This window comes from Octopus bimaculoides, chromosome 1, assembly GCF_046866305.1.
Source record: "Octopus bimaculoides isolate indiv1 chromosome 1, ASM4686630v1, whole genome shotgun sequence".
Classification (NCBI taxonomy): domain Eukaryota; kingdom Metazoa; phylum Mollusca; class Cephalopoda; order Octopoda; family Octopodidae; genus Octopus; species Octopus bimaculoides.
Genome location: NC_142928.1, coordinates 114,331,959 through 114,351,060, shown reverse-complemented (window position 1 = coordinate 114,351,060; position 19,102 = coordinate 114,331,959). Strand labels below are relative to the sequence as shown.

At 36.4% G+C, this 19,102-nt stretch overlaps 1 protein-coding gene across 1 annotated transcript in view; it reads right to left on the bottom strand.

Moving 5' to 3' along the window:
* Nucleotides 1-19,102, bottom strand: part of LOC106876453 (dynein beta chain, ciliary) — an 855,334-nt gene that overhangs the window by 347,830 nt on the left and 488,402 nt on the right. The window contains exons 30-31 of the mRNA XM_089350837.1: nucleotides 7,068-7,206; nucleotides 4,826-4,918 (exon numbers count right to left, since the gene is read on the bottom strand). Coding sequence (XP_089206963.1) covers nucleotides 4,826-4,918; nucleotides 7,068-7,206 — 232 coding nt within the window. The remainder of the gene's footprint in view (nucleotides 1-4,825; nucleotides 4,919-7,067; nucleotides 7,207-19,102) is intronic.

Here is a 19,102-nt window from a genome sequence, read left to right as displayed (position 1 = left end):
ACCTTCTCACATCAATAATTATGTCTATATTATTATCATTAGTGGAGCTAACGACGGGTATCTGTTTTGAATTTCTTGTGGTATTTATTTTATCATTATTATATCTGTATTTCTAGGAGTTTAAAATTATTTTTATCTTTATTACTACTGTCAATGTTCTTATCATAGGTATCCTTAACATTTCCATTATTATAGGGAAAATTTAATTTTATCCTTATAACCTACATTTTTGAGTGCTACATTATATTTTTCTTTATGCTTATTAAAGATGGCTTCATTGGAGGATAGATGGGAGATTCTTTTGCTGATATTTCTTAAAAGGGCTCTTTTTATTGATTGAAGATGGTTACTAAAATTATTGATGTGTCTTAAATTAGAGTTCTATTTCATATATGGTTCATGTAGTTTAGTATTTAGATTACAATTTGCATCCAGATAATTAATAGAGTAATTTTCATTTTTTATAGTAATAGAGAGACTAAATCTACTGAAAAATCTATACAAGTGCTTCTTTAATAGTTCTAGGTGCCTACTAGAATAATTTCTAACTATAAAAAGTGCATTGTCTCTATATAGACCTCCTTCTAATTCGGGGAATTCTCTATTTATGCTATCCAAAAGGTAAATTCCCACCAAGTCTGTCACCTCAGCCAAATTTGGTGAGTCCATTGTAATATCAAAGAGATTAGGGGTGTCATTTCTTGCCCATAGTTTGTTATTGAATTTCATAACAGATTTATGGGCTGTAAGTATAACATTAATTTCCCTCATACTTAAATTAGTATATTTTTCTAGTGAAAATAAGAGTACTGTTCAAAATAGTGGGATTAATTGACGAGTAGTAATTTGGTATGTCTATTTGCAGGAATTTATGTTTATCCTTATTTTGTATATTGGAGGACCAGTCCAATGCACTTTGGGTGTTATTCCATAGTTCTAGCTTAATTTTGTTCTTCAGTGTTGGTAAGTATTTATCTAAAATTACCTTACTGAGTTTACCTATGTCTGATTTATTGGGTAATATTAATCTAACTTGTGTTTTATTTAGGTAGTTATCCTTATGGTCCTTAATTGTAATATGGGGTCTGATTGGTGTGAATGGTTCTGTCTTACCATCGAAGCTGTAGTCAAGCATAATTTTCTTGGCTTCTAAATTTATTTTCTTGATAGTATTATTAGGGACTATCCTATACATTTTAGTAATTTCCCTTTGGATGAGTTCATGGTAGTTATTAGGGTCAATGTTGTAGATGTTCTTAGTTTTGTCATAGGGTGTTAGAATCCCATTTTTTGTATCAAGATCACAAATCAGGTTTTAAAGCTTCCTCTGGTATGGGTTGTGCCTGGTGGAGTGGTTCTTAAATTTAATGTTCTTAATAATATTCCATAATTCTTGCTCAAAAGTATCCAGGTCCTTGTTAGTTGGTGGTGTTTTTTTAGATTTAAAGATACGATTGGTTAGCTCATTAATTTCTGTGTTGCTGGTATTGGAAATATTTGTAGTATTACAAGTGCTGTGATCCAACTGTGATAGTTTCCTTTCATGGTGATATACTTTCCAGTGGAGCCTATGATTGAATTCATTAATTCTAAATATGAGTTCCTTGAGATAAGAGCTTTTGGGAGGTATAGGTATGTCTTTAAGCGATGAGTCAATTTTAATCAACTCCATTAGGCAAAATGGAGTTGATTAAATGGATACAATGTATCCATTGACAACTAGTGCCATACAATAAATAAATAAATAAACAAGCGTTTTATCAATATAATTAAGTATATAGGAGTTAGAAGTTAGACAACCATCTAAAGGATAATAAATATCCAATATACTACTGGAGGGATACCTATTTATATTCAAAGACTTACTGTTGCAAGGCAATAGTACAATTGAATAATATGTACAAGTGGAGGTAAGCAAAAGTTTATCCAGAAAGGAAGAAAATTGAGAAGAGATTCAATTGATAAACATCAGTAAGATTTATTTGCTATAATCATAGGAATAAATAAATACAACTCCACTCTTACAGCTGTTTCTCTTTTGGGGATCCAGTATGCTAAGGCTGTCATATCATACAAAAATTTAACTCCAAAGCTTCATCAGAGAGTCAGTAAATCCATAATAGTAAGGATACAAGGTAAAAAATTAAAGACCAAGGCTATATTCAGAAGTTGTGAGATCACATCTTATTTTTTGTTTTCGTTTGGTTTCCTTGTATGTCTCCACTGTCCTGTTCTGTTCCCAACTTTGACCCTCCATAAATCCAAAATTATATTTTGGTACTTATAGGAACAACTGTCTTCAAAGACTCATATTGTCGTTCAATGCTCGAAATGAGTAGTAGATAACTGACAACTGATGAAAGGTCATTGTCCTGTTTTCTATTTATTTCTCTTGTTGTTTGCATACTGAACTCATTTGTTTTCGTACTTCATGTTGGTTACTTTTGTTGACATTCTGTACCCATATATGCATATTATATATATATATATATATATGTGTGTGTGTGTGTGTGTGTGTGTGTGTGTGTGTGTGTGTGTGTGTGTGCGTGTGTGTATGTGTGTATGTGATGTAAGTTTTCCTTAATCTTTTTGATGCGACTCTTCTCTATACTGTTTCCCCCCCCCCATCTTTTTCTCCCCTTCACCGTTTTCTATCTGTCTGTCTGTCTCTCTCTCTCTCTCTTGTTCCTCACACGTGACCATCGTCCATTTTTGTTTTCTTCATGTGATTGTCTTTCTTTTCCTTCAGGACTGTCCCAAGCACTGGATGTATTCTATGTCTCTCTTCTATCTTATCTCTTTTCAAAGAAAATATTTCTCCAGCGTTCGCTATTTTACCTTCGTTCTGCTCTAACGACCCTCCATATTTGCTTTCGTTCTGTTTCCTTGTATGTCTCCACTGTCCTGTTTTTGTTCCCAACTTTGACTCTCCATAAATCCAAAATTCTATTTTGGTACTTATGGGAGTAACTCTCTTCAAAGACTCATATTGTCGTTTAATGCTTGAAATGAGGAGTAGATAGACAGCCGGCAACTGATGAAGGCTCATCTTTTGTGTTATTTATCCTGTTTTCCATTTGTTTCTCTCATTGTTTGCATATTGAACTCATTTGTTTTCATATTTCATGTTGGTTACTGCTGGTGACGTCCTGTACCCATATATGCATATCTATATATATATATATATATGTATATATATGCATATATATACATATTATTTATGTTATTATTTGACTGAATGCCATGCATCTATTTCTAAGTAAGTTCATATATATATATATATATATATATATATATACATGCACACATAAGGTTAAGCATATTAAAAGATGTCTGTGGGATAAATTCATTTAAATAAAAGGGGTCCTTGGTAGTGAAAAGGTGTTTAGAAAATAATTTCAATTCACCAGAAAGGATATAAAAATGAATGTAAACTGTTTATCTGAAGTGTTTTAATCAAAAATGTAATCACCATTGTTTTCAATGACTGCAGCCCAATGGGAAAGTAACTTCTTTATGTCACATTCAAAGAAACTTATTTCTTCTGAAAAAATGTCTGAAAGATTGCTTTCTACTTCCTCTCTCTTTCTAAATGTTTTGCCTCTTATAAAATTTCCTAGTGTTTGGTACAGATAGAAATCTATAGGTGCTAAGCAAGGTGAGTATGGAGGATGTGGAAGAACTTCCAATCCTAATGATCTTATTTTTTCTTGGGTTTGTTTCAAAGAGGGTGACCATGCATTGTCATGCTGGAGAATAGCATCATTTCTATTTATCAAAGCTGGCCACCTTCGATGTAATTTCTATTTTCCATTTACATGATCAGGCTGTTGGCAATAGACAGATGAATTGATGGTCCTTCCATGTTCCAGTAGCTCATAATGGGCAATACCTTTCATGTTCCACCAGACACAGAGCAAGGATTTTTGTGGATGAAGTTATGATTTTGATGTTGGCACTGACCTCTTATTATGTGATAACTGCTGTCTTTTTCATTTGCTGTTGTGATGCAAAACCCATTTTTCATCACCTGTAACAATGTGATGCAGAAAAGACAAGTTGCTATCCCTGGTTAGAAGATGCTGCAGATGGTGGAACATTGTAATCAGTGCTCAGGCATAAGCTCTTGTGGAACCCAAATTCCCTCTTTGCATGTTTTCCTAATTTGCTTGAGATGTTTGTGGATAGTTGAACATGACATTAAATTTTTGCACCAAATCTCCAGTGCTTTGATCTGGATCCAATACAATAGTCTCACTCAAAAGGTTATCATTCAGAATGAGGTTTGTTGGATATGTCACAATCACCATCTTTAAACCTTTTAAACCACAGCTGACATGCACGAGCTTTCACTGCATCTGGATACATTTCACAAATATTTTTCATTGCTTCTGTACTAGTACTTTTCTTTCAAAACTCATACAGTAAGCAATGGTGAATATGTTGTTTCATAAAATTCTTATCCTCCATGAGGTTAATTACCAAAATAACTATGAATGACACTCTGCCGGAAAGAAGAGATGATGTACTATTTCTAGACAGTTCCCATCCATTCAACCTTGGCTCTGATGTGATTAGTTGATTCATATTTCATAGTGGTGAAAAAATGCAATTACTTTCTGAATACCCTAATAATTTCAACCATACTAAAGAGAAATGTTGATTATCAGCAGAATGTGTAATGAGATCAATCTAACATCATCATACAGAAAACATTTAGTATTAAATGTGTGATGCACAAAACATTTTGTTAAGATGATACATGAACACTTTTAAATACAAACACTGAGAGAAGCTTGTGTGGAAAATTCTAAAATAAACATACTTGATCTTCTGGTCGAGTGCGGTCATTTCTTTTTAAAGATCCTGCAACTACCAAAACAGATTTGATAGCCCTCAGTCCCCAATCATAATGATCCTTCACAGATATAAGAAAAAAATTGGAAAAGAGAATTAATGCATTTTATCAGTCATGAAATATAAAAATATGAATAGAGGAACAGAGAAATTAATGAATTTTCATTAAATACAAATTTTTGTTTTTACAATATGTATGACACTAGAGTTGTAATTATTGCAATACTCATAGCTCAAGTTAGTAAGATATGATCAATATATGTAATATGCTATGTGTCTACATATACTTTTTTTTGTGAGTGATGCTTTAGTATTTGAAGCTGTTGAATTTGTTCCATATTTTCTACAAATCATTCAACACAAGCTGGAGTCATTCTGTTTTATTTATTTAGTTATTTTGCATTTGTCTTTTAGCGTTTCCACTCTCTTGCTATAACATCTGTACTTAGTTGTTCTGTATGTCCTTTGTGTTTGAAATGAGGGAAACTAAAACAACAAACAGAATAGGAGTGAGTAACAGTCAGAGATGCTAAATGCAGGTGAACAGTAATGTGATGTTTTGCTCTGAAAACAATCCAAGCCATCAGAATTTGTCATATTATTAATTCATCATCACTATTATTGTTTAACATCTGCCTTCCATGATGGCATGGGACAGTTTGACAAGAGCCAGCCAGGCAGAAGCCTGCACCAAATTTTTGTAACTGTCTTGGCAGGATATTTTATAACTGGATGCCCTTCCTATTACCAACTACTCAACAGAGTGCTTTTTACATGGCACAAGCATAGATGGTCAGTTTTGGCAAAGTTTTTACAGCTGGATGCCCTTCCAAATGCAAACAACTTTACAATGTGGACTGGATACTTTTAAGTGGTACCTGCACTGACAGGGTCACGAAGTACTTGCAAAACAAAACAAAAAACTCTTTTGAGTGGGGAGGGGGCATTGGAGGAGGTGATCTTTTGTCGGATGATGAAAGGTTATAGTGAGACAGGAAGGCAGAAACAGGTGTCTTGTTGTAGAGGAGGTACAAGTTTACTCAAGACAGAGATCAGAAATGAAGACAGAAACAGGTGCACTGCCACAAAGGAAATATATGGTTACCCAACCTGAGGGAAGGAGAGAGAGAGAGAGAGAGTGGGAGACGGCAAGATAGAGATGGCGGCAAAGTGCCAGGCATACTCACAAGGAATGGGAATCAGAATATAAATGGGATGGTTGAGTAAAGGAAGAGAGAGATATAGTGGTGGCAAGTGCCAGGGCATACTCTTGAGGTTCAAATGCCAAAATATAAGTGGTAGAATATTGTGAAGGAAGCATGATTAATGTGTGTGGAGGTGAGAGTGAGCAGCGAAAACCTGGGTATATATAGAGTTGGTGGTGGGGGCTACCGAATAGCAGTGCTACAGAGGAAGAGGGCTGTGAGGACAGGATTGGAGAGTGAGAGCTAGGCATAGTGTATGAAGGAGGAAATGTGAGGAAGAGAAGAGATGTAGATTGGTTTGTTGGGGTCGGGTGTGTGAGACGTTTTCTTGTTACATGTGGGTGGAACACACAGATTGGGGACTAGCAAATAGCGATAATACAGTGTGACAGGGAATGTGGGTGGAACACACTGGTCGGAACACATTGCTAGCGGAGAGCAATGATACTATGGTACAGGGCCAAGAGGACAGGATTGGGGAGTGGGAGGTAAGCATAGTGCATGAAGTGGAAATGTGAGGAAGAGAAGAGTTTATAATTGGGATAATATTAGTACTTTTCCTGATTTGGCAATTTGTATTTTTCTGATTTATTATTTCATAAATTTGAACCTTGTTAATATCAGTCATTTTGATAGTACAGAATCTATCACAATTTGTAATTTTAATGATATCTGATATATCTCTAACTATAATTTAGATAAATTTAGACCCATCAAAGTTTGTACTTTGCATGAATACAGCCTAATTAAGATTCATAAATTTAGCAACCATAATCCTGCTAGAATTTGATTTTGATGTCTTCCAAAACTTCAAAATTTGGTAAAATTAAAAAAATAACTTCAGAAAATTCTGATTAAAAAAATAACATAGATAAATATGAGAATCTAATCAATAAAAGTCTGCATGGATCTTACCGACAAAAATATGATTAATAATCACTTAAATATATGCTTCTATAATAACACTTTTTCAGAAATATGCAAACAAAATGAAAGCAGATTTACCTGTTTTGAGAGAAGTTCCTTACAAAGGCTATATAATGTTATAAACTTTCTCGCTAAAAGGCGTGCATCAAGGAAACCTTCAGCTACTAACATGATTTCACAAATCAGTTCAAAATCTGGCACCACCATAGCACAAGGTCTAAAATTATAAGATTTTCCCAATGAAATATACTTAAGCATTTTTATGCATGAAAACTTAGGCATTTATACAGAAATGAGAAACACAAATAATGTAAAGTTATATTTATTTAGCTGTATGTACCACCACCATCATTATACATGTATTTCTATGCATATCTAATTTATGTAATTAAACATAGACAGATATACATGTATAATTGTTGAGGAAGGATTCTGACCACCCACCAAGTGACTAAAAAATAAAGAACTGCGAGCAATCGGGAGTAAGTTGTTCAATGTGAGCCATTGATTGAGAGCATTGAGTTTGCGTAATAATAATCATATTGCGCCACGTAAATACTTTCTTTCCCCACTGCTTCATTAAATTCTATATCCAAAAATAACATATGAAAGTGATGACAAATTGTTTAAAGCTTGTGTTAGACATCTGCAGTTTTCTTTTTGTTTTTTGGTAAGAAACCAAAGAAAAATCGTTTTAACATGGAAGACTTATTGGCCTCCATGGTGCAGTTACAACAGCAACTACAACAACAAAACCAACAGTTGCTGGAAGAAGAATGAAAATACTTCAGGTTCATACCCGCCAGACAGCGTAGCAAACTCAGTTGAAGCATTCAGAAGAGATTACCTTCTCTGCATATTTTTGAAGATAAGAAATCTTCAAAGAAGAATGTAAAACTTGGTCTGACAAGAAAAAAGAACAATTACTTTTAAGAAAGTTATCCCCTGCTGAACACAAAAATATAGTAACTATATTCTGCTGAAGAAACCAGGTGAGGTTTGTTTTGATGAATCAATATTTTATTGAAAATTTTCCGTGAAAGAAGTTCCTTGTTCAATACTCGCTAACAATGTTTAAATTTGATCAAAAAGAAGATTTTGTCATCTATGCTGGAGTTGTTAACAGAGAGTGTGAAAAGTTCAAATTAAATGAAAGAACCCTGGACATGTTCAAATGTCTAATTTTTGTTCAAGGGCTTACTGCAAGTAAATATATAGATATACATTCCCGGATATTAACAAAATTAGAATGGGACCAAAAATTAACTCTACAGGTAGTAACAGAAGAATGCCAAAAGATTATAAATCTAAGACATGACAAATAAAATTGAAGAAAAAGATTGCTCTCATATTCTTGCATGTTAACCAGTAACAGATAAGAAATAAAGAAAAAATGTCAAGACCAAAGCTATGTTATGGGTGTGGTTGTCTAAATTTTAAAAGTAACTGTCCGCTTCAAGTGTGATAAGATAGGTCATAAAAAATCACACTGAAACAAAACCTAAAAAGTGGTTCAACAGAAAAATAATGTAAACGGGTTATCAGTGACAAGAAATATGAATGTGTCTCAAGGAAATTTGTGTATGTAAAAATAAATAACACAAATGTAAAGTTACAATTGGACATGGGCAGTAATATCTTGATACACAGATACATCTAGGAGACCTAGATTAAAAGGAACTTCGAAAATGGCTCATGGTGTTTCAGGAAAAAAATTATATTTTAAGAGCGAAATGATGTGACATTACATTTCATAGAAAAACCTTAAAAGCTAAAGTCTTTGTGTTGAATAATACAACAAATTTATTCAGCGATTACTATTGCTGTAAAAAAATTTCATAAATTTTTACATGGTAGAAGTTTTTGACTACAGACTGATCATCGTCTGTTATAACCGATATATGGGTAGAAGAAAGGAGTTCCTTCCCATACTGCTAATAGGTTGCAATGCTGGGGTACTATATTATTAAACTATGACTTTAAGATGGTGTATACACCATCTAAGAAATAAGGACACGCTGATTGTTTATCAAGACTGATTTCAGAAAATGCTGAATCATTTAAAGATACTGTGATTGCTATTTTGTGAGCGGAAAATGAAATTTAAAATATTTTGTGTAATGTCATATATGAATTGCCTGTCACATTACAAGACCATAAAATTAAAATCAGAAAACATTAAATTCATTAAAAAAATGAAAGAAATGGTGAAGAGATAAAAAATATGCATAACACAAATTCGAACCCATTCTTAATGTGTGACAATGTGTTGATGTATGCACAAAGAGTCATAGTGCCAGCCACACTACAAAAGCAATTACTAAAGGAATTTCACATTAGTCATCCAGGGACTTGAGATTGAAATCGTTAATGAGAAGTTATGTACATTGGCCAACAATGGACCATGACATTGAAAAACTAGTGAAAACATGCAGAGAGTGTGCCCTAGCTGCAAACACAACTACCACTAAATGGCAACCATGGCCAAAAACAGATATTCCATGAGCCAGACTGCATGTTGATTATGCAGGTCCACTTAAGGGTTCCTATTACCTCATTGTGGTGGACAATTTTTCAAAGTGGCCTAAAGTGCATAAGTGTAAAAAGCTGACATCTGCAGTTACAATAAGTTTTTTTACATGAATTGTTTGCCAGATATGGTGTTTCTGATATTATTGTGTTTGATAATGGAACTCAATTTACTTCAGATGAGTTCACAAAATTTTGTAAAATGTTCATCATCAGACATGTCACCACTCCACCATATCACCCTAGGCTAAAGAGACAAGTGGAGCATTTTGTTGAAACTTTTAAGAGGGCATTGAAAAAGGTGAACAATGATGTAATGGACGACCTTGCACTTCAACAATTTCTAAGAGTGTAGTGAGTAACATCTAATCTGAATACCCCATCTCGAATGTCACCCACAGAATTGATGTTTGCTAGAAAGATCAGATCGATTTTTGATAAGTTGATTGATTCATCCTGTTGGTCAAAAAAGTCATCAACAGTATCATCATTGTAACATGAGTTCTCAGCCAAGTGTTTTTTCATATTGGGGAACAGATGGGGCCAAATCAGGGGAATAGGGATGGTGATCAACCAGTTCAAAGCCACAGTCACATGCAGCAGCCACTGAAACCAATGACTTGTGTGCAGAAGCATGGTTCTGATGAAACAAAACTCCTTTCATCAGTTTTTCCGGGCATTTGATCTTGTTAGCTTTTCATAACTGCTTCAGCAAGTTGGCATAGTACTTTCCACAGATGGTGTGGTCCTTGTGATAATAGTCAATAAACACAATACCTTTTGCATCTCCAAAAAACTAAGGTCATCACTCTCCCTGCAGATGAAACAGTCTTGGCCTTCTTTGGAGCAAGTGAGGAGGGATGTTTCCACAGCATGGATTACTTCTTTGTCTCTAGATCAAAGTGATGAAGCTAACACTCATTCTGGCTCAGGAAATATTCAAGGAAACCAACTGCATCTGCCTCAAACAATGTCAGATTTTCCCATGATGTGATCAGCCTGGTGCACTTTTGTTCAGATGTCAGAAGACGTGGCACCTACTAAGCAAAAATGTTCAACATGCCAAGTTCAAAGTGCAGAATGTTTTCAACCCTCTCACTAGTTATGTTAATAGAACTGGCCATTTGATTTATAATCAAATCGCTTGTCATCCATCATCATGTGGTGAAAATGATCAACATTTTCCTCAGTGGTGGTAGTTGCAAGACATCCAGACCTTGGGTCATCTTCAAGACTCTTCCTTCCCTTCCTCAATTCAACTGCCCACTTTTGCATTGTTGATAAAGCTGGAGTATCATCCCCTAATGTAGCAACCATATCAACATGAATGTCCTTGAGGGCTAAATCCTTTTTCTGCAGGTATTTGATAATATCATGATGCCAAATTTTGTTGATTTTCAAGAGAAGTTACTACTAGTTACTTTTGAAGTCTTCTTTGAACAGTCAGATGTCACTTTACCTGGAAAGAAACAATTTAGTTATTAACAAGAATTGAAATGAATGTATGCAAGATTTCACAAGTGTAACATCACTCCTTCATAGTCATTCTATGAACTTTTCAGCCCACCCTTGTATTAAGTCTGCAACAACTTTCTTTGCAAAAGCAAAATTTTAGTGTTTTGTGAATAATGCTTGTTAGTCTTAACCAGAGTATTTTGTTCAGTTGCAAAAGTTGATGGTAAAGGGCCTAGACCATAAATTAGAAAATGCTGAAAGCCATTGTGTTGCACCTATGTAATGAACATCAACCTTGCAAGTAGTTTCACATTACATTTAGTGTCACTGTTTTCCCTTTAACTTTTGTGACTGTTGTCTTTTTCTTCAAATGTTGTAAGATTCTGGTGTTTGATTGAGTCAAAGAGGATATCTCTTTTATGTTGTAGACAATTGTCTTAAATAAGGATGAATTGAAGTGCTAGTTATGGAGGAACTTCTTTGAGTAATGGTTTGGCTGATCATGGCTAACCTGGAGCTAAACAACACATATAACTGAGGTTTTACAGAGTACACATGGCCACACTGTTGGCAGTGTGCACCAAGGGAGAACAGAAATCAGTGATCCAATTTCTCTAGTCAAAAGGTGTGTCAGGGGCAGAAGTTCCTCACAGGTTTACAGTACAATACAGGGACAGTGAATCAAGTTTAAAAATGGCCAGACAAGCTTGAAGCATGAAGCAGGAGCAGGATACCCATCAACCTCTACCACCGATTCTAAAGATTCCACAAGCTTGAGAGATGGTTCCAGTGAACTGACAAGTGACCATTGATGAGGTGGTATGTTCTCTGCAAATTAGTCATAAGAAATAATGCTTGACAAGTTTTGCTTCCGTATAGTCTGTGTGAAGTGCATAAGCATAATCATGTGGAGATCTGTCAATGCTTATTTGACCACTACAATGATGAAGGTGAAGCTTTTTTAGCTAGAACAGTCACAAAAGATGAGACGTGATCCATCACTTAGCCAGAATCCAAGATGCAAAGTGATGGAAATTCAAGACTCAACCTTCTGCAGAGAGACTGATGCTAACCATTTTTGGATTCAAAAGGGCCTAAACTGGAACATTACCTGGAAAAGCAGTCACCAGCGTAGGCTACAGTGAAATGCTGGCCAACAAACTGAAACCTGTAATTTGCACCAAATGCTGGGGTCTATGCATGCCCACATACAGCTGCCTACACCACTGAAACCATTGAAAAACTGGGTTTTGAGTTGCTGAAATACCCCAGATACAGTCTAGATCTCACCCATTCCAACAATTACCTCTGTGGGCCACTCAAGCATCCTTTATGAGGTCATTGATTTGCTACAGATGAAGAAGTGAATAAATGGCTGTGCAAAGCCATTGTTGAGAGCTGTCCAGCCATGTACAGAGATGCCGTACATGAAAGTTAACAACGAGTAGAATGACAAATTCAGTGTGTAGGGTTCAACTATCAGCCCCCTCCTATTATAGTTCTCCAGGCTATAACAAGAAAAGTTTAAGGCTAGTTACTTGCGGTAACTCAATGCCAATAATCTTGTTCTAACAGCTGAAGTGGTATCAGAATTAGAAAAGAAATTCCAGGAATAGAAGCAAGGCCTTAAATTTAACTCCCAAGTTCTAGTAAGCAAAGAAAAATATTATATGCCTATCTCTTCAGAAAAATGACCCTGTTTGGTATGAAGAAAAGTTGTCGGTAGAAATTCCATATGGTGTATTCAGTGCAGACTATGGATATATAAGAGGTGCAGTAGAATTAGAGAAAAGTTAACAGAGGAAGTAGAATTTGTTTGAAGTAGATATGCAAGAACAATAAGTAACAAGAGCACATGGGAAATAGATGTTCTGGAAGTAGCAGAGAGTTTGTTACCTAAATGGCTGAATTAGCAGTGGAAGAGGATGCTTTGAAAGTATATTTGCTAGAGAAAGTTCAGAGAACTCTTACTTCTGTTATTAACAAAAGATTTCTTTCTCTTTCTTTCTTTCTCTCTCTCTCTCTCTCTCTCTCTCTTTCTCTCTCTCTCTCTGGGTGAAAGGCAGATTTTATGATGCCTGTGTATGAATAGCAATGCTACATGGTTGTGAAACTTCAACTGTGAATGGAGAGGATATACAAAGACTAGAAAGAAATGAACCTAACATACTTTGATAGTTATGCAACATCAGTGTACATGTACAACAAATTACAAATGCACTGGTAGAAAAATTGGGAATAAGAGGCATCAGATGTGGTGTGTACGAGAGAAGATTGTGCTGATATGGTCATGTGATGCAAATGGACAAGGACAGCTGTATAAAGAAGTACTGACAGTGGAGGTAGCCTGTGGAAGAAGGAACCCCAGGAAGATGTGGGATGAAGTGGTGAAGACTGACCTCAGGACGTTGAGCCTTTCAGAAATAACAAGGAATTGAGATGAAAGGCAATATACTGTGCTTGAGAAGACCCATCCATCTCAGCAGAATTAAGTTCAGTCAAGCTTTCCCTCACAACTCATCCTCTAATGCCCATTCTTCCATCAATCTTCTGTGTTACCCTATTTCCTTCCTTCATTTACCCTCTGCTGAATTGATATTCTTTGCATCCATCTCATTCCCTATCTCTAATTTGTCTGTCACACCATTCTTATTTAGCATACTTATGTACACATCCACCTTTTCTGCTCCTCTATATTATTCTGCCTCTCATATTCCCCTTGTATCTTGATCTCACATCTCTCTCTCTCTGTTTCTCTTGATGGGTTAAACATTTATTCACCTCTTCAGTATGGCATCAGCTCCTGTGTTTCTATTATAGTTTCTTATTGCTCAATTCTATACCCCACTAAGTTGAAGGTTCTTGTTTTGCAGATACTTGGTGACTTCACCAGTACTAGTACCACATAAAAAGCACCTAGCTGTAGAAACTATATGAAAGCAGACATTAGAATTTGCTGCAGCTCTCAGCTCATGTTGACCCATCCAACCCAAGACATAATGGAAAGAGAAGGGATGTTAAAACGGTGATGATGCTGGTGATGATATATATATATATATATGTATATAAATGTGTCGGTGGCACGTAAAAAGTCCCATCTCAACATGGCTGATGCCAGCACCACCTTGACTGGCTTCCATGCCGGTGGCACGTAAAAAACACCAACTGGCCCCTGTGCTGGTGGCATGTAAAAAGCACCCACTACACTCAGATATATTTAGCCAGGTGAGAAGTAAAAAGGAAGAAGTTTGCCAATGTTATGTGGCATGAGGGCCAGAAGCTTGAAGTATTTCAGATTGCAAGACAATGTATGAAAGAAAATTTTTATGTCATAAGAGAGAAATGTGTCTGTATGGAGGATGGTTCCCTTGCAGTATGTGATGTTGCAAAGAAAGAAGCTTGGAAATGCTATTATTAAAGGTTGCTAAATGTAGAGAATGCATAGGAGGAGAGTTTGCCTAATGTAGACCCAACTGAAGGACCAGCTATCTGAATCAACAGTAGCTTGGTTGATAAAGGAATTAAGGATGTGAAAACAGGGAAAGCTGACAGCCCATCAAGAATCACTGTTAAGATACTTAGAATATCTGGTGAAGTGGGATATGAACTAGTCACACATATAGTTAATCAGGTTGTCCATGAGGGAGTCATACCCAATAACTGGTATAGCAGTACCATAGCCAACTGCTACAAAAGTGAAGGTGATGCTTGGAAATAATTACAGCGGTTTCAAATTGCTGGACCAGATAATGCAAGTTACAGAGTAGGCTATAGCTCAACTGATTAGGAAGAGAGTTAGACTAGATGAGAAGTAGTTTGGTTTTGTGCTTGGGAGAAGCACAACTGATACTATATTCCTGGTAAGGCAACTTCAGAAGTATTTTGCCAAAAATAAATCTCTGTACTTGGCCTTTGTTGACATGGTGAAAGCCTTTGACAAGTTCCCCCATTCCCTTATCTGGTGGTCAGTGTGGAAGCCATGTGCAAGGATGCTGCCAGTAAGGTGAAGGTTGACAACGAGTATAGCAATAAATTCAGTGTTAAGTTAGGAGTTCAACAAGGATCCATTCTCAACCACCTCTTAGTCTTCCAGACCATAACAGAGGAATTCAAGACTGGCTGTTTTGGGGAGCTCCTCTATGCTGATGACCTTGTTCTTATAGCTGAATCACTGCCTGACCTAGTGAAGAAATCTCAGCTGTGGAAGGAAGGTTTGGAATTTAAGAGCCTTAGCAAAGACCAAAGTCCTAGTAAGTAGGAAAACAGGCAAATCACAATCTATTCAGGGAGATGGCCCTGCTCCATATGTAGAAAGGGTGTTAGTAGAACCTCCATACGTTGTACCCAGTGCAAGCTTTGAACACATAAGTATCACAGGAAGGTTAACAGAGAAAATAATCTTTGTGTGTGGAAAATGTGTGGGTACAATAAGCACTAAATATGCACAGACTATAGACTTCCTCAAATGCTCAGTGGGATCATTAGAAGTAGTAGATAGCATCTGTTATCTAAGTGACTGAGTTAATAGTGGAGGAGAAAGTTCTGAAAGCATAGCTGTTAGAATAAGAATGAGCTGAGCAAAGTTCAGAGACCTTCTACCTTTGTTGGTAACTATGGGCCTCTCCTTCAGAGTGAAAGGCAAATTGTCTGATGCCTGTGTACATACAGCTATGCTACATGGCAGTGAAACATGGGCTAAGACTTGTGAAGGCTTGGAAGAACTGAAGCTAGCATGCTCTGCTGGATGGGTAATGTCAGTATACACACACAACAGAGTGTAAATGATTTACTGGGTATAAGGGGCATGCAATGTTGTGTGCAAGAGAGAAGATTGCACTGTTTTGGTCATGTGATGTATATGGATGACAACTTTATAAAGAAGTGCAGTTTTCTCTTTTGCACACAATACCTGATGCCTCTAATACCCAGTAAAACATTTACACTCTGTTCTGTGTGCACACTGACATTACCTGAGCTCAAATTATGGAGGAAACCTGTGGAAGGGGTAAACCCAGGAAGATATGTGGGACAAAGTGGTGAGAAAGGATCTTCAGACACTGGAAAAGACAAGGGACCAGGAGTTGTGATGATTTGCTGTACTTGAGAAGACACGTCAAGCTAAGTAAAATCACGGTCATCCATACATACAGGCTTGTCCTTTACAGGTGCCGGCACCACATAAAATGCATTCATGCTGGTGGTACATAAATGCACCCATGCCAGTGGCACATAAAATACACTCAACACACTCTGTAAAGTGATTGGTGTTATGAAGGGCATCCAGCCATAGAAACCATGCCGAAACAGACAATTGGAGTCTGGACAGCTCCCGTCAAGCCATCCAACCCATGCCAGCATGGAAAATAGATGTTAAACAATGATGATAATGATAATATATATACACACATGCATGTGTGTGCGTGTGTATGTGTTACTGTCTCCTTGCCTTATTATCATGTGAAATTTGTAAATGGGTACCACCATCATGCAAGCAGTGCCTTTTATTTCCAATCTTCTTTGAAAACATGTCTGTTCATGAAGAAATATCATCTTAGTTCAAAACATATTGGCATCAAGAAGGGCCATAGGAAATTTGCCTCAACAAATTCCATCTAACCCATGCAAGCATGGAAAAGTGGACATTAACTTGCACACACACACACACACAACTTATACAAGGCACTGATTGGCCTGAAGCTTCAGTTAACACTTGATGAAGGTGCCACATGGTGAAACTGAACCTGAAACTACATGGTTGGGAGACAAACTTCTCAGCTGCACAACCATGTCTGCACCTAAATCATAAAGCCAAAAAGGTATGCTAATTAACAGCTTTAATATACACTAAGGAAACATTAAGAATTTTCTATGAAATTAACATTACAAATCAAACATCTGATCAACTACAAGTTGAATTTTCAGGCAGTAAGGAATGACTTATAAAAATATTCAATCACAGTATTATCCATAGTGCCAAATTGCATCATGAAAGCAGATCAAGTGATAAGAAAACTGCATACAAATATGTTACATTTAGCTAAAATTATAGAAGGTAGGGAGTTGCACTTGTCTAGCAAGTACATGAATCCTTTGCTTTACAGTTGTGATTCCCAACGTGGGGCACATATCCCACCAGTGGGGCATGGTAATATTTTGGTGAGGCACACATAGGGTTATGTTGAATTTTTATACCTTTTGTACACAATGTTTAGTATATCAATAGAGAAAGGGGACAATTCAAGAATGAGTTATTAAAAAAAAATTCTTTACATTCTTTCTGTGGACAATTTTATCAAATTTTGTACACTTTAGAGATCTGATGTCACTAAAGAGGGAATAGATTATTTCCTTCAATTTAGTGTTATGTGAAAACCTCTAGGTAATTACAAATGCATATGTGTGTTTGTGTGTGTGTGCATGCGTACATGTAGTACAGAACTGGTCAGTGCTCAAATGCCAGGTGTGTTTAAGGGTATTGACTCTTTTATCTCTGGTGACAAAAAATCTAGGTATACAAGAAAAATGTGGTGCTGCAGAGTGTTGATAGGGCAATAAATGGTGTTGGGGTGAGGGATGAAAGAATTAAATGGTGTGAAATGGGTTGAAATAGAGTGGAAGGGATAGCATCAGTGAAGGAAGAGAAAGAGGCAGAAAGAGAGAGAGAGAAAGAGAGAGAGAGAAAGAGAGAGAGAGAAAGAGAGAGAGAGAAAGAGAGAGAGAGAAAGAGAGAGAGAGAAAGAGAGAGAGAGAAAGAGAGAGAGAGAAAGAGAGAGAGAGAAAGAGAGAGGATAGATAGATAGATAAATAGAGAGAGAGAGAGAGAGAGAGAGAGAGAGAGAGATTTATGGTACTGGTAATGCACACATACACACACACATATATATGAACAGAGATGAAAATTAACTGGTCATTTTATTCCCACCAGTCAGTTTGTGAATTCAGCAAAAAGGTAAGAAAAACCTTCTATCATTGATACAAAGGCTTTTGCAGCTGAGAAGATTAATGGAATATTTTTTGTTTCTTTTTGATCATATTTTCCGAAAGTTTATACTGAAATCTTTTTTTAAAAATTGTAGAAAAAATTGGCTTGAACTGAAATCTCTTCGTGTTTGATTCAAAGGCATAACTACAGATTTCTGCCCCCACCCCGACTTTGGATGATCATAACTTTAAAAAAAAATGGATATTTGTAAATGAAATTGTCTACGAATATGTGTTATATTATGTAGATTCCAAATATACAAAATTCTGGGGGGAAAAGTGTTTTAGGAGGGGTTGGGGTGGGAAATTCCGGAAATTTCACCGGAGTCCGCTTCATTTCATCTTAACTTTCAAGAAAATGGATATTCTTAAATGAAATTCTCTACAAATATACCTCGGTCTATGTAGATTGCGAGGACATAGGAACTGGGGAGGGGGAAACGAGTGGGGGGCTATTTTTGAGAACTGTTTCTCACTCACAGGTGTTTCTGAACAAGTTGTCCATATTTGTTTCATTTTCTCTATTTTGTGTGTTTGTGCATCAGTAGATTTCTACTGAAACAACAGGCAATGAAGGCAAATGAAGCCCTTACCAGAAAATTCATTATACTAAAAATAACAGCTAAAGGTCTGGTACACAGAAATATGTTATTAAGACGACTTATTTTTTTCACTTTATATAAATTCCCAGGTAAACATTTCTGATAGAAAGGCAGAAGACACCAGAAGCAAAAATAAGGAATATACATGCACTGTCAAATATAGAAGTGTAAAGCATAATTTGTTACATAATCTCTATAATAAACATGATATTGAATGGAATAATTCCTTGTTTGAACTTTTTTAATTACATATATATATATGGGGAGGCGCAATGGCCCAGTGGTTAGAGCAGCGGACTCGCGGTCATAGATAACGGTTTCGATTCCCAGACCAGGTGTTGTGAGTGTTCATTGAGTGAAAACACCTAAAGCTCCACGAGGCTCCGGCAGGGGATGGTGGCGAACCCTGCTGTACTCTTCCACCACAACTTTCTCTCACTCTTTCTTCCTGTTTCTGTTGTACCTGTATTTCAAAGGGTCAGCCTTGTCACACTGAATCTCCCCGAGAACTACGTTAAGGGTACACGTGTCTGTGGAGTGCTCAGC